We start from the raw sequence: 24,609 nt of genomic DNA, 5'->3' as shown, positions 1-24,609 counted from the left end.
TTTGAGATGTATACTAGGGCGGCGAAGGCGCAGTCCAGGTGGCCAGGCATGTCACCCTAGACCTATTATCCACGTCATTCTTGCATAATATGAGTTTAGGTAGGAGTTTAAGGGAGAGCTTGAGGACTTCCCTTGTAAGTGACCGATAGCACTGGGGTACAGCTACAATACTACTGTTTAAGATAACGTGGGATACTCGGCGAAAGCTCAGGCCGCAATATATTAAGTGCCTGGAGGTTCGCGCGTCGGTGGGGGCTTCCTGTAGGTCGTATGGAATCATCCTCCAATAACAAAACGTTCCCTAGCATAACCACTAGTAGATATTCAAATCATCTAAGAATTTCGAAAGCCCTGGATCGCTCCATTGCCCGCGTGGTTTGGAGACTATTAATAGGTTTGCTTGGCTGGCTTCTATGGCGGACTTCAAGATGGATCTTTTTGCCTTTGGCTGTACAATTTACTTTATTCTCATGGGGTACCATGTCTTTCCAGACATCATTAATGGTGAGGAAGGCTGGCATGACAAGGTGCAACACCGTTTTGAGGAGGGTCAGTTCCGACGAGATCGCCATGCCTGCCTGCAGTACCATCACCTTGAAGTGCTGGGAATGTATTTATGAATTAAATGGCCACGTATAAGTGTCGTAGCTCTTAAGATTCTATGTTAATAAATATGTTGCCGTGGTCGAATACAAATGTTTGGGCGCCCTTCAGCCCGATATAGCGATCAGGACAGCATGCCGTAACCTCCGTGACGGAAACAGCATGTAACTCTGCCAACGACTTGCCTTACATGTTAGCCAGGCAGCCGACGTCGTACCACTTGTACTGTGTGTATTGGCCATCAGTAATGAGAGGCCCCTTGAAGTATTCACAACGGCCGAAGTTGCTGCCGGTGTAGTAGAAGGCAATGACCTCGCAGCCGCTGTAAGCAGCGCACCCCTCGAGACACTCCTTGGCGCTAAGCTTGTATCCAGGAGAGTAAAGGTAGGTCAGATCATGGCCGGGGACGAAGTAGCCGGTGATGCCACAGACTGGAGCAGGGGCCGAGGTGGTTGTCTCTGGAGCGGTAGATGTGGTGGAAACATCAGCCTCCGTGGTTGTGGTGGTAGGGGCAGCGGTGGTAGAAGTTTCATCGTTGACGGTTGTGGTAGAAACGGCAGTAGTAGAAGTTTCAGTAGCAGAGGCTTCAGTGCTGGTGGTGCCTTCGGTTGTGGTTGTCGTAGTGCTCAGGGTAGGCGCCGTGGTGTCGGGTCTGCAAGGAGGTCTGGCGACCACGGTCGAGACGGCGGCCAGGGCCACGAAAAGGGGCTTGAAGTGGACCATTGTGTCTGTTCGAGTGAAATGGAGAATTTAATAGATGGTCTGGTAGCGAGTGACTGGGAGTGAGGCAAGGAAAAAGAGTGACTATTGGAGATGCATTCGCAATAACGGAGGATGCACAAAGAACAACCAAGACGGTGAGCGAATGCGGGCGCATCCGTATTTACGTAGAGTTTGTTATGATTTACCGATTTAGCGTCAACAAATCTCCCTAATAATCACAATCCAAGATGATGTTCCCCTTCTCTTCGAGAGATTAGTTGGGGATCACATCTGGAGATGAAGACCTCCTTGAGGGCGCGAACATTCAAACAAGAGGCCGCACATGGGGATCTAAGCCAATCATAGCTGGTCGGTGGCTTGTCCTGCTATGAGTATAATAAAATGAGATCAAGACGAAACCAAGGCATCAGCAACAGCTGGTAGTGCTTTAGTGGTGAGGCGAGCGACCGTCAGCAGTCAGGAGATCGAGATCCAAACTAGTCCAGGGGCTTGGCGCGCTTTCGACGCTTGAGGGCTCGGGAACGTCAAATAGTCTCTCGCACTATGGCCATTCTCGACGACCAATGCAAGCCACGATATCCGTTCACGCGGGGTGGAATATTACAAGGCTACTCACCGCGTAAAAATTGTATGTGAGGACCGGCCCTGTTTTCTTTCACCCGCGTGCCGAACTCCGTACGCCACATGACATTCCCCCTATTTGTTTCATTATCCGGCATACGTCCTCCCTCCTCGGTACTGTTGGAGTGTATAACTGTCGAATGTGATTTCATGGCAATACTTACAAGAACGTCAAGGAGAGGGATAGTCTCGACAGCCGCTGACTTTCCAAGCAGCTCATATCACCATACTCTCCAGGCGACCCCTGAAGCGAAAGCTCTGACAGAACCGCTTTCACTCTGAGTGTCGACTGAGGGGTGACAAATGTGATAATTGTTGAACTTAGCTGACTGCAATGGGTCGCTTGGTAGGACCGAGCTGGGGCAGCGCAGCCACGATAAGAGAAATGATTCGATGGGGTGTTTGGGGGTAATCATCCAGTATTTCTGAATCAGAAGAACCAAGCTGCTTCATCCATAAAATCGCCATCAATCCTCAGGGACGTGGCGGCTTCCTTGGACAAGTAGTTGTTGTCCGTCCAGGTCTGGGGTTCCCAGAGCGAGGATATTTTTAAGAACGTCAAGGACTATCCTCAGATTCCAAAGCCATCACAGGCCGAGCAGCAAGAGATTCTGTTTTACGTGGGGAGGTACAATTCCTTGCTCTCAATTAGCTCAAACGTGTTGAGCTTTTTCATGGAAGTATGTCATCTGGTATGGGTTGTAGCCGCCGTTGCGGAAGCAGTGTCAGTTTGTGGTCGACAAGAGGGGCGCCGTACCTACCAAAAAAAGAAATGTACAACCAGAGACGAGGGCAATAATATCCTACTCCGGGGATAGTCTTGAAACATAACAACAATTATATAGTGGATGTGATGAAAGCCCCATTGTCCAACCATGACCAGGTGGGATTCTGTCATCAGGTACTACGGTGGAGGCATCTGCGAACCCTACCCACCCCAAGTTCAGAGGGTGAAATGACCTCGATGAGCCTGTCGATGTCTGGGCTCAGCCACATCGGTAGAGACTCCCAGAGGACAACTTGCCCCCAGCCCCATCGCACCACAACGGGCTTTGAGAGCCTCTTCGGGGACTGGGGCGACGGCTTTTCGCAACGCTTTTGCATCATCCATCAGGGGCGCTTCATTCGCACAAAAGAGTCAGATCTCGCGACATAGGCGTCGCCTCTGCTAAGACCTATGGGGCGTCAAGAAGCAATTTTTCGGCGCATTCCTTCCAGGGCGCCCGTCAAGGGCCACATTAGAGGCATAGCCATCTTCCCCCATTCTTTACCGAAATTGTTCTCTCCTCTGGACTATTTCAGATACTTGGCTACGGATATTTTGGTCCTAAAAACCAATCAGGAGTGGTGGCTGGGATCGTCAACGTCAATGGCTGGCATGTAGCTCCAGATTTGGCGATTTCCGAGGTGAAAGTTTCCACAACGACAAGTCCCGTCAAGGGAGATCGGTTGATCGGCATGTGTTCCGTGAACAGGGATAATAAGCAGCCGTTTCCCTGTCAAAATCAAAGAGGATCTCTGTTCGTTCTCCCTCGCTGTTGTTCATCGTAGACTGATCGTTCACGGCGCGATCACACCGACACAATGCATTGGACAGTCCATACGCATTTGCTGCTTTCAGCCCTTCTCAGCAATGGCTTTACGGCACAAGCACAACAGGGTGGCGCTGATGCCGATCCCTATGCGCCCGTTTACACAAATTGTCCATCGAACTTGAGAATCCGCGATCCCTCAAATGTATGCCATGTACGGTCCAATTCGGAGTGCCTAAGCTGACTGATCTTAGGGTCTTTCGAAGGAAGAGAGCGCCTGGAGACAACAGCGAGGAAAGCAGATGATCCCCAATCTCGAGGACTACCTGAAGCTAGCCAACATTTCCGACTTTGATGTGTCAAGTTTCATCAAGAAGCTCAAGCCAACTAATGTTCCCGTTGTTGGTCTTTCGGTCTCTGGCGGCGGCACACAATCTGGTCTTGGAGGTCTGGGCATCTGGCAAGCGTACGATGCTCGATCTGATGCCGCTGTCGCCGCCCGCACTGGAGGCTTGACACAGCTGCTTTCTTACATCACTGGTCTCAGTGGAGGCGGAACTGTGACCGTTTCTTTGCTGTAGGACCCCCAACCTTTCCAGACGCCGAATGCTGATTGAATGTGATAGTGCGGCGAATAACTTCAGCACAACAGATGCACTACGAAAAGCCACCAACTTCTCAGCGGCTTATGCCTCTGGGCCAGATGGAGACCAGGAGGCCTTTCTCAAAGAAATCTTCGAAAACACTGGAGCCAAGGCCGAGACCGGATTTCCTGTGTCCGTTGGCGACACCTTTGGACAGTTCTGGGGCACCTGGCTGCCAGAGGGCCAGCTTTTCAGCAATTACTCCGATATTGCCGCCAACGGCACTGCTTTCAACCTCGGAGATGCACCTATGCCAATCTTGGCCCTCGCAGAAGTCATCCCCGGCAAGTCCCCCGAGATCGGCAAACTCATGTACCCCGGCTTCAACAAGACAAACGGCTTCAACCTCACCGCTTACGAAGTCACACCATTCGAGTTTGGAAGCTTGCTCGGAGGCAGAGTGCAAGCCTTCATTCCCACAGAGTGGCTTGGAACAGCCATGTCTAAGGGCAAAGCTCAAAACTCGAGTGAGTGCGTTCAGGGATTCGATAAGCTTACCTTCATGCAGGGGACGACGGCCAATGCGTTTACTGCTTGGTTTATTGATACGTTTTACGACATTCCGGTCTTTGCAAAGAGATATTTGCAGGAGAGGCAGACTGTGAATAAGGATATCAATGATATTCCTATTCCTGAGGATCAGTACGACAATCCCCTTGTTCAGCTGGTGAATGAGACTGCTGAGTACTTTGATCTCACATTCAACGAGTCGTTGTGGTCTACTTTCCCCAATCCGTTTGAGGACTACAACAATGATATGAAGGGTGTCTCGGAGTTGCTTCTTGTGAGTCAAATGCCGATATTAATGACTTACTGCTGACAAGACCAGGTGGACGGCAGCCTTACGGGCGAGACCAATCCTCTTCGGCCTCTGATCATCCCCGATCGCAAGCTTGATTTGATCATCGTTTATGAAGCCTCATCTGACTCCATTGTGAACGATTGGGTCAACGGAACCAATCTGATCAGTATGTTGATACCCTGCCTTGTTGTAGGGACTATCTGTTGACTGGCCCTTAGACACTGCCCTTTCTGCAAAGGAGGGAAACATACCGTTCCCCAACATTCCAGACGTCAACACCATGGTTGCTCAGAACCTCACAAAACAGCCAACCTTCTTCGGTTGCAACACCACGAAGGACACTCCCCTCCTTCTCTACCTCCCCAATGCTCCATGGACTGGCTACACCAACTACTCGTACACCCTGGATCAATTCACAGACGAGCAACTCGACATTGCCTTTGACAACGCGTTCCAGATCGCCACGTATGGAAACGGCACGGTTGACCCTGATTGGCCGGCTTGTCTCGCGTGTGCTGCCATCAAAGGAGCTCTTCAGCGCACAAACATTAAGCTGCCGTCGCAGTGTCGGGAGTGTTTTGATAGACATTGCTGGAATGGCACGACGAGTTCCAGGGAGGCCACAGCTGCTGATTTTGACTTGAGGCCGCGGTTGAATTCCAGTTTGACGTATGAGGAGTGGAACAAGACGGAATGGTCTGCGGGATCGTCCAACAGCACCAGTGGCAAGGATGATGATTCTGCGGGGTCTACGGTCGCGGGAAGCTTTGTTGGGGTGTCTATGTCTGTGTTCTTGATGGCTGCTTTACTCATGTAGAGATTTTAAACTAGCTTGGTGACTGGGAGATCTGAAGTAATAGTTAATGCCACACTATCTTGAGATGATGAGAGAATGTTGTTATGTCGACTCGCATTGCACTTACGCACCTAAGCGTGAGTTCTCCCGCTTTAGCTGCACTTAGAAGAGTAGGGATAATATTTCAAGGTAAAAACGAACCGCCTAACATCAGTACCTTAACTCTACTGAATGAAAAACGTTGTGGAATCCATCAAATCCTCGCAGTAAAGTTCATCAACCATCTCACCTGCCATAATACCGCCGACATATGAACCGCCAACGAGCGAATAAGTTTTTCTTCCCGTCTCTGACCCGGGTACAAGGCGCAAGATGAAAGGCACCGGTGATCCAAAAACAATGGCAACAGTGTCTCCCACACAACTTTCCGCCACACAAGTGCCTACAAACCCGCTCTTGGAGACGAAGAGAGATCGTTTACCAACACCTTGCTTCAAACACTGCTCGTACTCGTTTTGCTGGTTGTTGTTGTTTGGGTCGGCCTTCGTGGCATGCCGGTTAAGGAGACTCAGATACATATCTTCGTAAGACGAAGGGGCGGCGTCGTACCCAGACATCAGGCGCTTGTTCGAGATCAGGATCCTCCATAACGGCTCCTTTGTCTTAAACTGCTCTATAAATGGTGCAATTGTGGGGTTGAGCTGACAAGGTCGTTGCCTGGCTTCAGATACCACAGCCTCCAGAGCATGCAGTTTCTCGATGCATGAATCGAGAGATGTGCCCAGTGATATGACCTGGTCGATTGTATCGATAAAGAGGCCCTCTACTTGCAGCGTTCTTTCGTCATCCAGCCTCTTTCCGTTGTTGCAGTCCGCCCCAGCCCCAGATGCGCCGATTCCCGCGGGTGGGTGGAAATGAATACCGCTTGTCTGCGTTGCCTTGCCGGCCATCTGGCGCGAGAAATCGGGAACCCAAGATGGAAGGTTTGGCTGTTCGACCGTTGACGGAAGAGAATCGATACGAGGAGCGGCAGTAGAAATCCCTGGAAGCCATACTCCTGACAGGAAGTATGGGCCTTCTCCTTGAGAGAAGATATGTGCCATAGCATCTGAATAAACCGCCGCGGTAGGTTTGTGGTAGTCAACGGGGATATTCGTGCCGAGCCCGTCCGCTTTGAGCATTCCAAGAAGCCCATAGATCCTATCCCTTGGGTCGGTGGCTTCTGAGGACCTCGAAATCATCAATAGTTTCCTCAAACTCTCCCCGCCCTGTGCCCGCATGACCTCCTCCCTGAGTTCATTCAAGACGTCGAGCTTCATTAATGCAACCATCTGAAAGTCGCCACTAGTGCTGGGGCTATGATTGGTATCCCCTTCTCGCTTTGGCCCTTTTTCACGGACTATGCCCATTTCCGAGAATGCTTCTCTTGCAATAGCGACCCATCCTTTGATGAAGAGCGACCATGGCGCAGATTTCCATCCACAAACCACCAAGGGGTCTTGCTTAGCCATAGCTAGCTCTTGAAGAATCCAAGTGCGTGAGAACCATGGGCGACGATTCACGACGCTAATGAAGAAGCTGCTGCATTCACGCATCAGGCTCAATCTTTTAGTGCTCTGGCCGCAAGTGCCCTGTTGCCCGTCTGGCCCAACAATCACTGGCAGCGCATCAAACACGGCATCGCTGCCATCGCCTTCCTCTCCAATCCATATCACAACTCTGTCCGCTGATGCATATATATCCCGCATCATTGAAACTTGCTGGCTTCGCTCATTCAGATCTTCCTGATTGATGCACACGGCATCTACCCAGAGGGTGATTGGGTGCGCTCCAGCGGGCGGCCGCAAATGTCGTAAAGCTGAAACGAGGTTCGCCGTAGCCGGTAAATGATGTCCATCGAGAACTAGGACATTGGTCGAGTCATTGGGACTCGAGGGCGTACCCCAGACATAGGATAGCGCGTCGTAGACGGGGCTGGTGGTGAGGTTAGAGTTGGACAATTGACAATGCAGTAGCGTATCTGGGCTGCCCGGTAATAGTGTGAGAAGACGAAACCCGCCAGGTTGGGAGCCAAGCGGAACGTAGCGAAACCCGTTGGCCGACATGTTGCAGGCTTGGAGTTGTCGTGGAAAATAACTCGCAGGTTTGTTTCAGGCAAGTATTTCTCTTCGTACGAACCCCTCACCACGTGCTTAAGAAGATGCAGGCCAAGCATGAGCGCTATTGGATGTCGTCCCAGATCTGTGACCTTGCAGGGGTGTAGTGTGTCCCAGCCTGGGTTCTAGGTTCCCCAGTCAGAGCTGAACACCAACTTAGATGAAGCTCAAGCCCAGAATCAAATATGGATAGGACTATGCTTACATTCTATAGGAGTTCTAACAATCAGGGCGGCTACGTCGTGCACAACAAGGTCAACTCCCACACCACCAAGTCCTCAGTCTTCCAAGACTACGTTTCCCTCTTGATCCATTCCAAGTTCCTCTGGAAGACATTCCAAGCCTTCCACAAACTCTCCTTCGACATCAAGCAAAGTTCTGTCACCTTTGCTCCACCTATGTCGTACAATCCCTGGTCGCGTAATTCCAGGCATGCCGTCTCGAGTTGGACCATAGTAACCCTCGTGCGCCAAATTAAACCAACGCGCTTCATCGTAAGGATCGCGGCCATTCCCGAGTTGGTGCCACACGACGATCTCGATAGACCAACCCTTCTTCTCTTGTCCGTCGTATTGCCGGCTGATCTTGACTTGATAATCTGTCATGCAGACTTGACAGGACCTGACGTTTCCAAACTCGCTTGCACAGTCCTGTCGAGGCCAGCATACTCTCTCAAGCTCCGGGACACGACGTGGCAGGAAAAGAATTTGGCGCTCGTACCAACAGTTACCTCTGGTCCAATGCTTCCCAATCTGTAGGTGTCGACACACGCGCCACCTAGCTTGGTTGGTGAACCTTTCCAGGCTTTGGGTGTCGTTTTGAGGGTGTAGTATCTTGTAGCGGACGGAGAGGAATAATTCGTTATCGATTATTCGTGGACGGACGGCCATATCAACCGACGTACCAGTCTCCTGACACAGCTTGTGGGTATCTAGTTTGAGCGCTTCCAGTGGTATCCCATGTCGAGGCCCATAAATATAGCGGTTCATAACGACCCTCACGGCATGGTACGTGAGGCAATGATCCTCGCCCACTGGGAACTCGAAAGAATCATCTTCCCCGTCCCGAGTAGGATGAAGGCCCAGATACCCTTTCCATTGCTTCCAGCCTGACCCATCTTCCTTCGAAGGCACATCCCATCTGTGAAGCTTGGCGCATTGAATGCAACAGTAATGGTCGGGGCTGTCCTTCTCCAGCTGACATAGCAGACTCTTGTTCCAGTACCAATCCCCTTTGCGCCGGTAGTAGGGATCGGTTTTGCGAAAATAGTTGCTGTAAAGCGTTCGACAGGTCAACACAAAGCAAATCTGCGTGGGTCCATCGAGATACATGAAAATGATATCTATTAGTTCATTTGGAACCCTGAGCGAGCATCTCTGAAGGTGCGTGCTCTCCGAGGAGTGGATGGATGCTTGAGTGGGAGCCATCGTTGCTATTCTGTCGAAGAATGTGTTTAGAAGACGCGTTGGATTTGAAGGTGGCGGCGTGTTTGAGCAAAACTTTGGCGTGTGTTTGGACTGGTTTCTAATAGGGGAAGAAAGGTCAAGGGGCCCTTGAGTGCACTGGTCGCTCTTATATAGCTATTTTGCCTCACTCTCAAGCTTGCCCCAGCAGCTACTGTAGGTAATGCCGTTATGCATCTTTACGTTCAAGTTAAATTGTGTTTTACATCTTGACTTTAGGCAGTCTTGTATTCCAAGATAAGCTTTTTAGTCTTTGGAAGCCATGTTAGATACGGACGTAAGGTTAACACGGACAGGATAACTCTTTCGTTGACGCAATTGCAAGGTTTTTTGACCAAAGATTTAAGTAGCAATAAGCCGATTCAAAATTCATGTGTTGTGTCTTCCAACGAGTCCAACCTAGAGACGCCTCAAGCGTCAAAATAACGACAACGTGGCACACGGAAGCACACAGGACGTTGACCTGGATATCGGTCTGTGAATACGCCCGAACCACCGCTATATGAAAAGATATCAAACACCTCATGTATGGCAAGCAAGGAAATGGCAAAAAGTCTTCCCTGGTAAAACTAGTCTATAATAATGATTCTCCCAAGTCAGATGCCACCGCTAAAAGTACCGCTCCCCATGTCGCAGCCAGAGTCGAGGTTGAGGCAAACCACATATCCGGCCCGTCGACCTTGTCAATATGAAAGTAGTAAATGCAGACATGCCAGCTGTGAAATTCGGCAACTCCATACGTTACCCATCTCAAACTTGTCGAAAGCAAGGAACCATTGTATGCAGCCGTCACGCTCGCCACGCCCAGGCAGACACAAGCAACAGAAGAGACAAGGATAAAAGCCTTGTAGTAAATAAACACCGGGTCCCTTGATTCAGGTGACTTCCTGTCCAAGTTTCCAACTAGCTCAACGGCATAGGTCAAACTGGCCCATATGGAAAGGAGGATGCCGGGAACCATTTGCCATGGCGCGGAAGGGGCCCAATGGCCGTAGCCGAGTAGAGACCTTAGCCGTAGTTTCAACAGCCTGACGACGATGGAAAAGACCACCGAGAGCGCGATGGACAAGCTTTCCAGTCTTTCATGCAGATTGACATGCGCGGGCATTGTCTCCCTCCTAAAGTTCATGTAGAAACCTTCTCCGCTTATTAGACCGCAGTCGGCGCGAGCATCATCCTTCTCACGGCCAAAGGAACCGGCGGCAGAAGGGTTGGTCAGGTACAAGCCCGCGAACACAGCAAGCCATAGACTACCTGAACTACCAAGAGTTGTAGCGGCACTGATTGTGACGCGAGCAGCTGTGATTGAAACCATGTAAACCCAGAGACCGTGGGCCTCGATAGGCTCGTAGGCTAGTCTAGAGCCTGCTGGTGGTGTTACTGCTTGTAGTTTCGGGGTGGAAGCTGATACAAGAACTGGGTTGGCCCATTGCGTCGCAGAATTGTTGTGTGCAGTCATCGTGCTTTGGTCATTGATTGAAGCAACGCCGGCCCAGATCGAGATAAGCATGGCTTCGAAGACGATACATCGCTTAGTATCTCGAGCTGCAGCTGCAGCAACAGAATGAGTAAGAAGACATTTGACGTTTTTGAGGTTCATCGTTCTTCGTCGACTTCCGACTCTCACGCTGATTGCATCGAAAGTTTTGATGGCAACGTGGTGCTTTAAAAGGTCGGAGATAGTTGAGATGTCGCCGGAAACCCAGAACCTCTTTGCCGCGGAATTCACATCTCTTTCCCAGGAACGAAAGTCTGATAGCCACTGTTGTTCCGTATTCTTCTGACCTTTACTCCTGAGGAACAACTCGCTCCCCCGTTTGACATCCTCATCGCTTGCGTGAACCAAGGTGGAAAAGCTCCAACATCCTGACTCGACAATCTGCTTGCTGGCGTCCTCGAGGTTGATGCCGGCGAACTTCTGTCGAAGCTCCTCAGCTTTGTCGATAATGTCTTTTTGATCCCCGTGATAACAGTTCTTCTGGCAGCATTCTACGTGTCCGAAGCCATCACGGAACTGTTTCTTCGCCGTCTGAAGACCAGGCACCAGCCAGTATTGAGGAAGCATACCATACAGAGTGGATGTGCTATTCCTAAAGAACATCCAACTGGCAGCAATCAGCGTTACAACACCGGCCGGGTATTGCCCCATGTCACTGTTGGGTATTTGAGCCCAGCATAACTGCAAGAGACTGAGAAACACAAGTCGTATCGACATGGGCGGAGAAAAAAGTTGTCGGAGTAGCGGCGGCATCTTGCGGGCGTGTTCTGCTGTCTGCGGCGGAAAGGAGCATGAATAACCATAGACGACGGAGAGGGAGGTTCTTATCAGGCTTTCACCACTCCGCCATCGGGAGGATAACCCAGGCCCTAGCCAATGACATACAATGCAAGCGGAACGTAACGGTAGGCAGGCGTCCCTCGAGAGGAGCAATAGGCTATCTCGTGCAACAACGTCGGGCGACACCCGAGACCTCCGACTGATAAGCGCCAGCCTGATTCCTTATTACAGAGTCTTGGGGGTTGAAATAACTTCTGACCGCTCTCTGATGGGTCTCAAGCTCCACCTGTAAGCTGAAATGTGTGTTGCTCCGTATCCGGATGGGCGTCACTGACCAGTGAGAACCTGTGACATCGTGGGCCAAGCCCAGCCACCGAGGCCTGGGGCCTGAAAAGCTTATCAAAGTGCAATCTTTTCAGCTCGTAGTTAGCCATTTTTCATCTACAAATTTCCACAGAGTGGGGGGCAGTACGGTGGCGTTTGAATGCGCTGAGCCAACGTGTTGGTCCTGTAACTCAGCCGGGTTGAACAGTGTGAAGAACAATGGCCCCAATCAAGGCGGGAGACAACGCGCTCAGAGTGAAATCTCAACTAACATATGTCATGCCAACAATAGAGCGTTTGTGGAAGAAATCCCTCGACTGCTAGCCTACAATTTTGCTCCCTTGCTGTCAAGCCCTAGCTCCTTGATGATGATATCCGCAGCCTTCTCGCCAATCACAATAGCCGTGTTGTTCGTGTTCGCTCCGACGTTCATCGGCGGAATGCTCAAATCAGCAAGCTTGAGACCCTTTGTTCCCCAGACGTTCAGGTCTTTGTCCACGACACCAAACTTCTCACGAGGGGCCATCTTGGCTGTGCCGATCGAGTGCCATGTTGTTTCAACTCGCTCGCGGATGAACTGCTCGATGGCCTTGTCATCTTCTGTAGAATACTCTACATCCTTGAAATTTTCCAATCTCTCGCTGAGATCGACACAAGCCGCCTTGGAGCCAGGTGGAAAGTTTGGATGGCCAGCAGGGATCTCACCGCGGTACAGTTCGGTGCGCCGCATGATCTCGCGGGACCTCTTGTAGGCCCACAGTTGCTTTTTGAGATCAATGTCTCCCTTGTCTGTGAGGAAGCCCACGTTAAAGTCAAGAGGGTCGGTAATTTCTGGTCCAGTGATGTGAAGATGACCTCGAGAGTAGGGGTACGCAGTGTAGTTGGCAATGGTCATGTATTGTCCCATCGGGACAGTTGCAAGGTCACCATAGAAACTACCACTTGTTAGCACAGCACTGTTCATTGTTCGGTCGACGTACGCAGAGATAACAGCTGTGAGCATCAGTGGACGGTTTGGAACATCCTTGAAGTCTTTGTCCCACGCAGCTCGGAACTCGGGACCAAGCTCATCAACCTGGGCCTCTGTGGGTCGCAGCTTGGATGAGAGTTCGACTGTGTTCCAACCGATTTGTGGATGCTTCGAGTCGACCAACGCTTGTCGTTGTTCCGAGTCTCTGAAGATCCAGTCAGCAGTCTCGTGGGGCTCAAGGCCTGTCCTGTATGGGTAGAGAATGATGTTGTGATCCTCATATTCGTGGCCGACACCAGGTAGATCGATAGCAACAGGGACGCCTGCCCTCTTGAGGATCTTGGGGTCACCAACACCCGATCTTTCGAGGACAGAGGGCGTGCCACAGGCACCACAGGAAACAACCACGAGCTTGCGAGCCTTGACGGTGCGCTTTGGATGTTGGGTGGCAGCAAGTTGGAGTTGGAACGCAGGATTGGGGGTGTATTCGACACCAACAGCTCGCTTCTCGTCATCCAGCAATACTCGAACAACCTTGGACTCGACAAGAATGTGAAGGTTTGGGTACTTATTCCCTTGGAGCTTGTCGTGCAGATACTTTCTGGCAGTATCCTGTCGTTTGCCATCGGGCGAGATGTAACGAAGCCAACGCTCGAACCCGTTGTTGCTGTCTAGGTCCTGCAAGTCCTTGATCTCGGGCCATCCGACGGCTGCCGCAGCCTTGAGGACGTCGTCTTCGACTTTGATGTTGCGAAAGGTGCCGTCGCTGACATGGATTGGACCGTCGAACCCGTGCAATTCTGGGTTGCCTTTGCCGTGGTACGTCTCGAACTTGAGAGTGTCAGTAGCAGAACTACTGTGAACAACTTGAATCAATGTTTACCTTCTTCAAGAACGGGAGCATCTCATCTCCCGACCATCCAGGCGTGTTCCACGAGTCAAAATCAGATCGTTGGGCGCGGGTGTACATGAGGAAATTGATTGATGAACCTCCGCCCAGCACGCCGCCTGAGGGAACAATGCATTCTCGGCCAGCCAGTTGTTCTGCCTTGTTGGCTTTGTAAAAGATGGTCGCCTTGCTAGTGGGTAGCAAATGGTCAGGATAGAAGACGGGATTCTCGATATTCTGGATGCCTCGGTTGTCCGGGCCTCCTTCGATGACGAGGATGGAGAGGTTTGGGTCGGCTTCTGCTAGACGTCCAGCCACGACGCAGGCAGCGGTGCCACCTTTTAGAGATTAGTATCTCGATAATATGAGCAGAGTAGTATCTCACCTCCGGCAATGATGACATCGACTTCATCGATATCGTCGGCGAGTTTGGTATACAGACCCATGGTGACTGTTGGAGGTGCCCAAGGACTCAGTCGCAAGGGCGATATCCTCTCTTCTGTCGGAGTCTGATCAGGGTCTCTTTCCTCCCTTATATACATCCGCCGCTGCCCTGCATGTTAATCACAGCTTCATGCATGTTTGGCCCCCGCTTCTCATGCCGGATGCTCTTTCCGTATCACGTACTCTCAGATCTTTCATCTGGGGTCACACAAATTCCCTCAGTCACGTCGCACATACGGGGTATGAGCACCATCATCCCGGCTCACACTCCCCCCGGACACAACCCATGTGATAACAAGCAGCCTCGGCCTGTTTGGAGGAGTGAACGTTGATCCGAGCCCGTAGGCAGAGCAAGTGCATACAGATGGCAGCAGCTCCACTGGCATGGCGATGAGCAGACCCTGAATGTCTTATTTCAGTTTGGGACCCTGTTGACTGTTGGCCCTCCACCTCTCTCGAAAATCGGGGTAGATCCCAGTTCTCGCAGACGTAACTAAACTGCGTAGCCATTCACAAGAGGCTCCCTGGCTGCTAGTTCAAACCAGCAAATATCTCTACCTGCCCACTCAAGTCAACAAGTGACTCAGCCTGTCGCAAATTGAGGCACATGCAATCTTCCACCACGATGCACTTCTGGCGAATCAAGACAAGGCACTTTGCGCCCAGGTGAGACAGTCGAGCTGTCCCCGCAACGATTTCCCGAGTCCTCAGTTCTCGCGGTGCTGTACACAAATGCCAACTGTCGCGTTGCCTCTGCAAGTTGGTCCTCGTTGTCACATCTCACAAACTCTGTAGAACGTTACCCCAAGAACACCATTAGTCGTCCCCGGGCTGTATAGGAACCATTGTCGATCGTGAAGACTCGCCTGACATGTCAGATTCGGGTACGAGATGAGGGGTTGGGGCGGAATATGCAGGATCTGAGACAAACTGCATAATACGGTTGGTCAACACAGTCGGCTGTGCAAAAGATCCATTAGGCAGGAAAGACGCATCTGGGATCTGGGCATCAACATTCCAGGGTTCGAGGCCTCCTCGGGGACCTTGATCTGCACCACAAACTGTCCTCGCACGGGTGCGAGCTGCGGGGCAATGAATGGCAGACAAAGACATTGTCCAAGGGGCGATTATGTGGTAAGCCTTTCAATGGATGACACAAGTCGAGTTTCTTTATCGCCAAGGAAGCCTTGCACGACTCCTCTTCTGGGCGCCATGGCTAAGGCCTGTCAGCTTCATTGTTCAACGCAGCACCAGAAGCAGTAACCATTTTGCTAGTATGACAGCTGGCCCAGCGATGAGCAAAAGAGGACAAGAAATTTATTCCTGCAGCCCTTTCGATTTGTGCAACTTCTCCCTCTGTGACGCTTCCCAGGATGATTCTTGTTGGAAACAATTATGCATCATCAATCGGGAAGCTGCGGGTTCTATGCAGCTCATAGCAATGTGCAATATGCTCATTTTGGGAGAACATATCATACTTAAAATCCGATTTGCATCACGAACAAGTTCCAAAGAAGAATCAACAGCCATGGGCCATGAGGTTGTGTTTCGTCATCAGCTTGCTTCATCGGCAAAGAGATCGGATTATCTCGTTGAGGCTATCGGGTTACAGACACCAAAAGATACTAGGAAAGCGGTGATTAAATTCCGGTGTATAGGCTTACACGATCAAGTTATCAGAGCATACAAATCCTTCACCAGAGTGACGTTGGTCATCAATGATTTAACAGTCACAAGGCCAAGATGATAATCTCCAAGGTTCACAATCAAGGAAAGTCCATCTCTTGTGGACTCATCATTGTAGACAATAATAAAGATGGGGGGAAATGAAAGCCCATATCTCCAGAGTATGCTCATGTTGATTTTCCACAGAAAATTAGTATTAATCCATGTCTCTTTGTGAGGGCACAGGGTGTCAGATAGAGTGGGAAATGAGGTAGCTTACAAGACAATGTTGACATCGGACTTCATACCAGATAAGACCTCAAGCACTTCATTCGTATGTTATCGCAGATTTATCCTTGTGCGGACGAGAATATGAACGTTCCGCAAGTTCTAGTTCAAACCTTGGATTGGTCAGTATCTATAATAGTGTTCAGAGCAAGTCCTGGCCCCCACAGCTCACCTGTTCAATGCCAGTTCACTCCATTTCAAATTCAACAAGACACGTTCACAACATTCTAAGCGTTCCGACAGTATTCACCTGTCTAGTTCAGATCTTCGGTAGGTGTTCGGGAGTTGTGCTCGGACCCGTGCTCTAGCCATTGGCTGTTCCTTACCGTTCATTCTACTTGTCCCTGACAGAAACTGTTCCAACCAGTGTCCATTGCCCAATCAAGCATTGAACACAACGGTACTGTTTATTCTGAAATACTCTCGCACTACAGGACACTTGCTGAGGATGCGCGAAAACACTCGGAACTACATGGAACTCTTCAAACCTCCTATGTTCTCAAGAACATCATAGTGTCGTCCACATCAGAGTGAATGATTTACAACAACTATATAAACCCAAAACCCTCTTCTAAAGACCGACTTTCCTTTTTCTCATCACCCACTCACCCACCCTCACCCTCACGGCTACGAAGCAAGCAACACCACCACCACCACGACTTTCACAACACCACCACCCGCTTTCTTCAACGCCAACGACAATATGTCTTCTCCTAATTGGAATCCCGCTGACCGCCAGGTCCTCGACATTGGTGGTAGCAAGCTTGATACGGCTTTCGCTAGTCATCTTCCCGCCGCCATTGCCGGTACGGAGTGGTTCCCGAAGGAACTTGCTTACATCAAGGGCATGGAGAAGTGGTGTGCCATTGCTAACCGCTCTTACCAGACCACGGATGAGCTTTCTATCATTGAATCGACCGCTAAGGAGGTCGTTGCTCAGCTCCCCTCGGGGACTTGCATCATTGATATGGGGGCAGCGGATTCGTTCAAGTTCGAACCCTATGTCCGAGAGTTCATCTCACAGAAGAAGGAGTGCACTTATGTGCCTCTGGATCTCTCTGAGACCTCCCTCATTCGCCATATTGACAACGTCAAGAAGGCTTTTCCTGCCGTCAAGTGCGTCGGCCTCTGGGGTTCCTTCCAGCAGGGCGACCGCTTTTTCCATCAAATTCCCCAGGGTCGCCTGTTCCTGTCCCTTGGGAGTATCTTCTACAATGCCCCAGACGAAATGTGCGTTGACCGCTGCGCTGAATTCCGTCGCCATTTGGCGGGTTCTGACCGACTGATTGTTGGGCAGGACGCTCCTTCTGTTACTGAGAGCCACAGTTCCCAGTCGTCGTACCAGACGAAGGAGTACGACGCCTTTTTTGTCCGCTACTTGGAGGGGATCCAGGATCACGCGGGAATCGTGGCTGATGCCAAGTCCTCTTGGACCTACGAGTCCAACATGGACAAGTCCATGCATTTCTTCAAGGTCACCGCCCTGAAGGACATGGTCTGCAACAACTTTGGAGACTACAAGATCTCCGCTGGTACGTCTTACAAGATGTTCCCGTCTTGGAAGCGTGGCGAGGCCGAAATTCACGAGATTACGAAGAAGGAGGGTCTCACCATCAAGACTCTTGGCAAGGCCAAGAACTCTGGTATGCGCCAGTACATTATTGGCCCTCAGTAAGTTCTTTAGACTGAGTCAACCCCCCCTTCCCCCCTGGAGACGACGGTTTCCAATCACCCACCCCGTCATGAGCTAAACAAAGGCCGGCCGTGACAACAAAAAATAAAAAAGCAAAAAAAATGGAGGAAAACCAAAAAAAAAAAAAAAAACGGTTGGGATAGGTATTGATGTCCAGGCACAGCCTGTAGACTTTTGCGAACAACAACACAGGTGTCCGGGCCCGGACCTGTAGGATCTCACTGCTAAAGCAGGGGACAACGTAGGTAATTAGGTAGATAAATAAATATGGGTTATTAGACCCTTTAAAAATGTCTTGTTCAATAAATGACTTCTGAATATTGCAATGTGATGACCTTAAATGACTAACTGAATAAACCCGAAGCTTAAGATGGTGCCTTGACTAACAACTAGATAGATGTACTAACGAAATAGTCAGGAGAAAGAGACAAATGTCTCTCCTTTCAACGTAAAATCGGATGGGACTCGGAGGACGAAAGACTTGGGAACTTGGCTGAGGCTGGAGGACGGACAACCATCTGCAATCCCAAACAGCTACATGGGTTCCATCACGGAGTCTAGTGTGTTCCGAGTTTGTTTCGTGTTCTTGGAACACTTTTCTCGTTCTGAAGAAGTGTCCGGACGAGCGCTCGGTCAAGTGAGCATAGATAATGAGTGAACATTTTGTTTAGCCGTAAACAAAGACCTCTCTTCCCTGCACGATGGCTCCTTTGGAACAAAACCTCAACGACGCCCACGATGCTATCATATCAAATTGGGGAAAGACTCACTGGGGAAACACTCCCTGAGAAAACACTCCCTGAGAAAACACTCCCGGAGGAAACACTCCCATACCAAAGCGACCGACACATATCCTCCAAGTAAAAGGACTCGGGCCATACAATCCTGGATAACGCATTCCTTGCCTCTGTCCAATCCGTGACCCCCGTCATGTAACTCCACTCCGCAATTAACTCAGCGAAAATTCTTTGCAGCGGAATCAAGAGACCTTGGTCGTCGGCGAGTTGCAAGTGTCTTGCTAGACTGAATGCACACACGTAGGCCTTCCAAAGCCAGAGATCTGAAGCCCTGCGATCCCTCTTTTGTGGTCGGTAGCGTTCCAAGTCTTGCTTGACGATATAGAGAACTCGTCTGTGCATTCGTGATTCGATGAGTTCTCCGGCGTTCCAGATGCCGAGAACTGCGTGCAGGTAAAGACCAGAGGCAGAACACATGCCTGACCATGACGTCACCAGCCGTGATCCCTTCTTTTTCTTCAAACCTCCGGTTTGATCTCCAGACAGAGACTCAATATGGCATCCTACCAAGGCGAGCAGGAGTCTGGTGACGGCACCTTCAAGCCACATATTCTGCTGAATAGCCTCGCGAGCCGAATTCCGCTTGAAGCCAGACGTTTCAGTTATCCTTATCAAGCATTCCAACATGGGTGTACCATCGATATCCGAAAGCTTGGCATCTGGCGGTAGCTGATTAAAGAAATATGGAACCATCTTCATGGCCTTGAGTCTGATATCGAGACCTCGGAACTCGTCCTTGTGCCACGAATGCATCAGCTCCTGGACAGTGTCGGGGTCTGGCCTCTTGGGATCGGGCTTTGTGTCTGGGGGCACGCGATCATCTTCGTGTAGAATATCTCGGAGACGGCTTTTGAATCCGTAAATGAAGTTGTATGTGCTGTGCTCTGGTTAGAGGTGATATATACAACCACGGGAAAGGACATACAGGATTACGTATCGGTTTGCTAGTTCCTCTTCCACGCTTTCGTCATCTGCATATGGTGAGTCCGGGGGCTTGTGAAAGTCCATGTATCTCATGAGGCCGTTGAGATGAGTTTCTGCTACCAAAACATTGCCAAAAGCACACTATCACTGTCAATACCGTGCTCATCACGAGGCAATCCAAGTTACTCACCTCGGTCAAACACAAAGTAGCAATGTGTCTGATACACAAATGGTACGCTGTCGGCTCCGATTGCACAAGAAGCCAATTGACCAATCGCAGAGTCTCGATCTTGTGGAACAGCAATGTGGACTCGAATATCTGCAGGCGACCGGCCTTCCAACCATAGTGAAGGCCAGCAATGAGCATTGTGTTGCGGAGCGCATCAGGACTTTGCATAACAGATTTCAGCCTGGTCGATCAGTAACCGAACGAGTCAGTGGGGAGGAATTGCCTCACAAGCCTTGGCGTTTATCTCGAGGGGTGATGTCGACAGGGTCCTCGAGTTCATAGACTGCCGTTGGTCAGAGAGGCGATCGGCACTTCATTGGATGAACAGCACTCACAGTAACTAAAGAGCTCATTCGATCTGAACGGCATATAGATCGGCTGTTGGGACAGACACGGTCCAACAGGCCGGGTCGGGCGGGGCAAGGGTACCACCGCCAACGCGGCTGCCGGAGCCCAAGGCTCCTGCTCCCCGGGCAGGTTCGTCTTTCTACGCTCCCGAAGAGGAAGGTTGGGCAGGGGATACTCGCACTGCCTACCTGCAGCGTCGCAGTTCTCGCTGGAGATTCGTCAGCCTGGTTGTTGGGTCGCACAGAAAAGGTGTGCGTGATGGCGTCTATTCGTCCCGAAGAGGAAAGATGGGGAACTGACCAGACGGGTCGGCGCTCGTCACATCGCCTGTGGCGCTTCCTGCAGGTAAGACATCCTGTACGGCTACGGGTATGCTGCTTCCGGCTCCTTGACTGGGCAGCAGCGGGCTGTTGGCCGTCGTCGATTTGGGTCGGCATTTTTTAATCCACAGCTGATGATTTTCGGTATGCATGGATGGGAGGTTTGAAGGACAAGGACACGCCACAAGGTGAGATTCGCCGGTCTTGGTGTGATGGGTATAAGGATCCAGATATGGCGGAACTTGCCGCGGCGCCCTTGCAGGTAGCTTTTGGTCTGGTTTGCGTGTGTTATGCGTGGGAGTGACTTCTGTGTATAGTGATTTGCTTTTAAAACATTCCAGTCAAATGCGGACCAAACAAGCAAGATATACCCTCAATTATCTAGGCTATTGGGATAAACCTTTGGCTTGAGTCTATGTTCATGACCTCTGCCACTATGGGCATGTTTTATTGGGTATTGAACCATGGTGTATTAGTAGAACTGGTTTCCACTCGTCTTGTAATGGCCCCGTTTGACTAATATCCTTGCGATATCCATTCCCGCCCCCGCAAAATCAGCGCTAATCGATTACTATATCCGTAGCGAGACAAAGGATCATCGCAGACTATGCCAATCTGGGACGAATATACACTCAGTGCAACCTTGTTCTTGAGACGAAGGAGTTGACTAAGTCCAAGTTATCAAGAGTCGACAAGGAGCAAGATGACATGGAAAGAGTATATATACTGAAGGAATGGCCTTGGTTTTTTGAATAAATCATCAGCTTCTATCTTCAAGCTTCTCAAGAACTAAGTGCAAAACTATCCAATTTCAACGACTCAAAACCACCAACATGTCGACTACAACCATCAATGGTGTCTCTGTTGTATGTACAGCCTATCAGGTGTCCCTAAACCACTACTGAACATCCTAGCGTATCCACGACAAGCCATACGAGGTGATCTCACCTCGACGTCCGGAGCTGTCCCAAGCTGGAAGGACCGTGCTCGTCTGTGGCGGCTCTACGGGCATCGGCCATGCCATTGCACGCAACTATTGTATCGCTGGGGCCTCCAGTGTCATACTTCTTGGCCGTCGTCCTGATGTCCTCAATGATGCTGCGTCTAAGCTCAACGAGGCACACCCAAACACTGCTGTAACTGGACGCGTGTGTGATGTGCACGTTAGAGACCAGGTCCAGCAGCTATGGGATACCCTTGAGAAGGAAAAGGTTACTATTGATGTTCTTGTTTTGAATGCTGTTGGAATGCCAGCTATGCAGCCAATTCTTGAACAAGGAGCGGATAGACTTTGGGAAGATTTTGAGAACAATATCCATATTCCCCTTTACATTGTGGAGCGGTTCTATAAGCAGCCTCAGCATTCAAGCCAAAAGGTAAGAAGGCTCAAGACCTCTTGGGAAGGACATTTTCTAACTTGGCTTTAGTTCCTTATTTTTGTTTCGACTCAGGATATTCATCGTTGGGACAGCGCTTCTCAAATGCCTGGATACCAATTGACCAAGAATTCTTTTACTTGTGTCCTTCAACAAATTGCACGAGACACTGCCGAGGAAAAGTTGCGAGTTATTTCCTTCCATCCATCTGTTGTATTTACGGAGGCTGCGCAAAAGGCAGGGTACACTGAAGAAACCCTCCCTTGGACAGACTGTACGTAACCAACCTCCACTCTCACTTCACACACTGACCTTGCCAGCAAACATCCCCGGCGGCTTCGCAGTCTGGGCAGCATCCCCCGAAGCCCAATTCCTCCACGGCCGCTTCGTCTGGTCGACCTGGGACGTCAACGATCTCGCCTCCGGTGAAATCCGGTCTCAAATTGACGCCGACCCGTGGTTGCTCAAGGTCGGAGTTAAGGGGCTGTGAAAAGCTCCGGTTCGGAACGGAGGTTTCCGCGCCCGGTCCATTTCGGGTTATTCGTGTCGGGTCGGGCGGAATTATGCGCGCCGTGTCCGTGTTGAACCGAGGGCTACCCTAGACCTTGAGGATTGCTATCTTGAATTACAATCTTCTGGGATATCTTATCAATATATCAGAACATAGTTGCCATATAGTAGTTGAGTTCATTGACCATAGTCCTCTCCCTATTTGACTGTCTGTGATACTTGAGTTATGGTTGTCACTGCAATGGGTGAAGGTTTACCCACACCAAACCACGACTCGGACAAGCTTTCAGATTCTTCCTCACCCAGAGCCTCATTGCCTCGATCGTTTATCCTTCTTCACCTTCATAGACCCTCACATCATTGAAAAACACTCTCAGAATATAATATTCAGAAGCTTCTGATACAACTTGAATTCTCCGGCCTACAAAAGCCGTGCCAAAAGCCGACCTCGGTCTGCCATCGGCTTTCCGAATATCCGCCTATAGATCCGTATATCCGGGTGGAGATTAGATTGATAACGCAAGCCGCCACGACGACTGCCGCTCGGAGCATCCGAAGTAGGTACATGACTTGTGAGTCGTTATAAATATCGTGTGCCCCGGCTGTGCAATTTTCCTGGGATATCTTACTCGTCATACCTCGAAACGCATCCTTATACCCTACGAAATGACTGGTCCTCTTAAGAACGTTGTCGTTATTGGCGGCTCATATGTCGGCTTGGTAACACTTACACAATGAGACAAATACTTACTGAACTATGTGCTAACAATTTCAGGCCGCTGTCAAAGAACTAGCAACCCTTCTACCCATCACCCACAGAGTAATTCACCAGTTAGGCCATATTCAAACAAACAGCTGACACCTCTCAGGTCCTCTTGGTGGAGCCGCACAGCCATTTTCATCACCTCTTTGCTTTTGTAAGTCATAATGGTACGTTTCCACACCGACTCTAACACCGCCGCAGCCTCGCTTCGCAATCGTGCCCACTCATGAGCACAAAGCCTTTATCCCGTACTCTGGGTCCTTTTCTTCCCTCCCAAACGCCTCTCAGCATGCCGTCGTGAGGGCACGAGTCCTGGAGCTGTACAAGGACCATGTGGTGCTTGATCGGCCTTGGCAGGGGTCCACTGAGCTGCCGTTCGATTATGCTGTTGTTGCTACTGGGACGAGGTTGCCTGCGCCGGGTACCATGCAGGATGATGAGAAGCAGTTGTCCATCGACTACTTCAAGGCGTATCAGCAGCGTGTCAAGAACGCCAACAAAATCGTCATTGTCGGTGGTGGAGCCGTTGGCGTGCAGATGGCTAGCGACCTGAAGCAAGTATATCCCGAAAAGGATGTGACGTTGGTTCACTCACGGGATCGTCTGATGCCGTTGTACCATGAGAAGATGGATGCAACTATCAGGGCCCGTTTCGAGGAGCTTGGAGTCAAGTAAGTGATAATCGTACATGACCTCTGTTCAAGACTGACAAAAAATAGCTTGGCGACCGGCTCACGTGCTGTGGTCCCTCCCGGAGGCTTCCCAATTGAAGGCGAGAACCTCGAGGTGGAGTTGAAGGATGGCCGCAAGATCCCAGCAGACCTCATCATCCCGGCAACTGGACAAATTCCCAACAACCAATTCCTCGAGACACTGGAACCCTCGCCAGACCACCAGATTCTCAACAAGGCGAATGGATTCATCAACATCCGACCGACCTTGCAATTCAACGACCCCAACTACTCTAACCTCTATGCCTGTGGTGATATCGCCGATACCAAGGCCCACAAGGCTGCCCGACCTGGCATGGCGCAGGCCCGCGTTGTTGCTGAGAACATTGCCGCCATGATCCAAGGAAAGGAACCTATCGAGAAGATTACTGTTGCGCCCCCGGCTATCCACCTCACTCTTGGATTGGTAAGAACACTTCTACAAAGCCGATTATGCAGAGCTGACTGTTGCGTAGACGAAGAATATGATTTTCCGAAACCCTGATGTGGCGAATGGCCAGACGGAGCCATCAATCAATATGAAGGATGAGTAAGTCCTCTATGGAACAGATTTTGGCATGCCAATGTACTAACGGACTGTTTCTAGTGGTGCTGAGGATATGAGCATTACGAGTGTGTGGGAGAGACGAGGCATCAAGGTCAAGCAGCCCAGTGAATATCATCTGTGATGAGAGCATCTTAGAAATGGGGGATTGACGTGTGGAAAAGCGTAATCACTTT

The 24,609-nt window shown here is 50.4% G+C and overlaps 10 protein-coding genes across 10 annotated transcripts; 4 read left to right on the top strand and 6 right to left on the bottom strand.

Moving 5' to 3' along the window:
- Nucleotides 1–789: 789 nt before the first annotated feature.
- Nucleotides 790–1,326, bottom strand: MRS44_004179 (uncharacterized protein; the record flags this gene model as incomplete). Its single annotated transcript, XM_046281667.2, has 1 exon — nt 790–1,326. The coding sequence occupies one exon, from the start codon at nt 1,324–1,326 to the stop codon at nt 790–792; it is 537 nt and encodes a 178-aa protein (XP_046125642.2).
- A 2,205-nt stretch (nt 1,327–3,531) lies between these two features.
- Nucleotides 3,532–5,742, top strand: MRS44_004178 (uncharacterized protein; the record flags this gene model as incomplete). Its single annotated transcript, XM_046274251.2, has 5 exons — nt 3,532–3,684; nt 3,734–4,056; nt 4,106–4,907; nt 4,953–5,091; nt 5,144–5,742. 5 exons carry the CDS (start codon nt 3,532–3,534, stop codon nt 5,740–5,742), a joined length of 2,016 nt encoding a protein of 671 aa, XP_046125641.2.
- Nucleotides 5,743–5,945: 203 nt separating this feature from the next.
- Nucleotides 5,946–7,826, bottom strand: MRS44_004177 (uncharacterized protein; the record flags this gene model as incomplete). Its single annotated transcript, XM_046277682.2, has 1 exon — nt 5,946–7,826. One exon carries the CDS (start codon nt 7,824–7,826, stop codon nt 5,946–5,948), a length of 1,881 nt encoding a protein of 626 aa, XP_046125640.2.
- A 329-nt stretch (nt 7,827–8,155) lies between these two features.
- MRS44_004176 (uncharacterized protein) lies at nt 8,156–9,304 on the bottom strand (the record flags this gene model as incomplete). Its single annotated transcript, XM_065622088.1, has 1 exon — nt 8,156–9,304. The coding sequence occupies one exon, from the start codon at nt 9,302–9,304 to the stop codon at nt 8,156–8,158; it is 1,149 nt and encodes a 382-aa protein (XP_065478160.1).
- A 610-nt stretch (nt 9,305–9,914) lies between these two features.
- On the bottom strand, nt 9,915–11,591 carry MRS44_004175 (uncharacterized protein; the record flags this gene model as incomplete). Its single annotated transcript, XM_046282737.2, has 1 exon — nt 9,915–11,591. One exon carries the CDS (start codon nt 11,589–11,591, stop codon nt 9,915–9,917), a length of 1,677 nt encoding a protein of 558 aa, XP_046125639.2.
- Nucleotides 11,592–12,267: 676 nt separating this feature from the next.
- On the bottom strand, nt 12,268–14,247 carry MRS44_004174 (uncharacterized protein; the record flags this gene model as incomplete). The annotated part of the gene is made up of 4 exons (XM_046271664.2): nt 12,268–12,877; nt 12,923–13,743; nt 13,796–14,139; nt 14,187–14,247. The coding sequence occupies 4 exons, from the start codon at nt 14,245–14,247 to the stop codon at nt 12,268–12,270; spliced, it is 1,836 nt and encodes a 611-aa protein (XP_046125638.2).
- A 2,654-nt stretch (nt 14,248–16,901) lies between these two features.
- On the top strand, nt 16,902–17,873 carry MRS44_004173 (uncharacterized protein; the record flags this gene model as incomplete). The annotated part of the gene is made up of 1 exon (XM_046279045.2): nt 16,902–17,873. One exon carries the CDS (start codon nt 16,902–16,904, stop codon nt 17,871–17,873), a length of 972 nt encoding a protein of 323 aa, XP_046125637.2.
- Nucleotides 17,874–18,870: 997 nt separating this feature from the next.
- On the bottom strand, nt 18,871–20,626 carry MRS44_004172 (uncharacterized protein; the record flags this gene model as incomplete). Its single annotated transcript, XM_065622087.1, has 7 exons — nt 18,871–18,879; nt 18,929–19,565; nt 19,614–19,753; nt 19,803–20,022; nt 20,070–20,124; nt 20,244–20,328; nt 20,378–20,626. 7 exons carry the CDS (start codon nt 20,624–20,626, stop codon nt 18,871–18,873), a joined length of 1,395 nt encoding a protein of 464 aa, XP_065478159.1.
- Nucleotides 20,627–21,342: 716 nt separating this feature from the next.
- On the top strand, nt 21,343–22,375 carry MRS44_004171 (uncharacterized protein; the record flags this gene model as incomplete). The annotated part of the gene is made up of 4 exons (XM_065622086.1): nt 21,343–21,375; nt 21,424–21,885; nt 21,937–22,159; nt 22,206–22,375. The coding sequence occupies 4 exons, from the start codon at nt 21,343–21,345 to the stop codon at nt 22,373–22,375; spliced, it is 888 nt and encodes a 295-aa protein (XP_065478158.1).
- Nucleotides 22,376–23,061: 686 nt separating this feature from the next.
- MRS44_004170 (uncharacterized protein) lies at nt 23,062–24,557 on the top strand (the record flags this gene model as incomplete). The annotated part of the gene is made up of 7 exons (XM_046267851.2): nt 23,062–23,115; nt 23,171–23,215; nt 23,265–23,312; nt 23,360–23,829; nt 23,878–24,295; nt 24,345–24,418; nt 24,476–24,557. The coding sequence occupies 7 exons, from the start codon at nt 23,062–23,064 to the stop codon at nt 24,555–24,557; spliced, it is 1,191 nt and encodes a 396-aa protein (XP_046125634.1).
- Between the last annotated feature and the right edge of the window lie 52 nt (nt 24,558–24,609).

The sequence above is a fragment of the Fusarium solani genome (assembly GCF_023522795.1).
Source record: "Fusarium solani strain SB1 chromosome Unknown bctg00000002, whole genome shotgun sequence".
Lineage (NCBI taxonomy): Eukaryota > Fungi > Ascomycota > Sordariomycetes > Hypocreales > Nectriaceae > Fusarium > Fusarium solani.
Note: the sequence above shows the minus strand (reverse complement) of the source record. Positions and strands in the feature narration are given on the sequence as shown.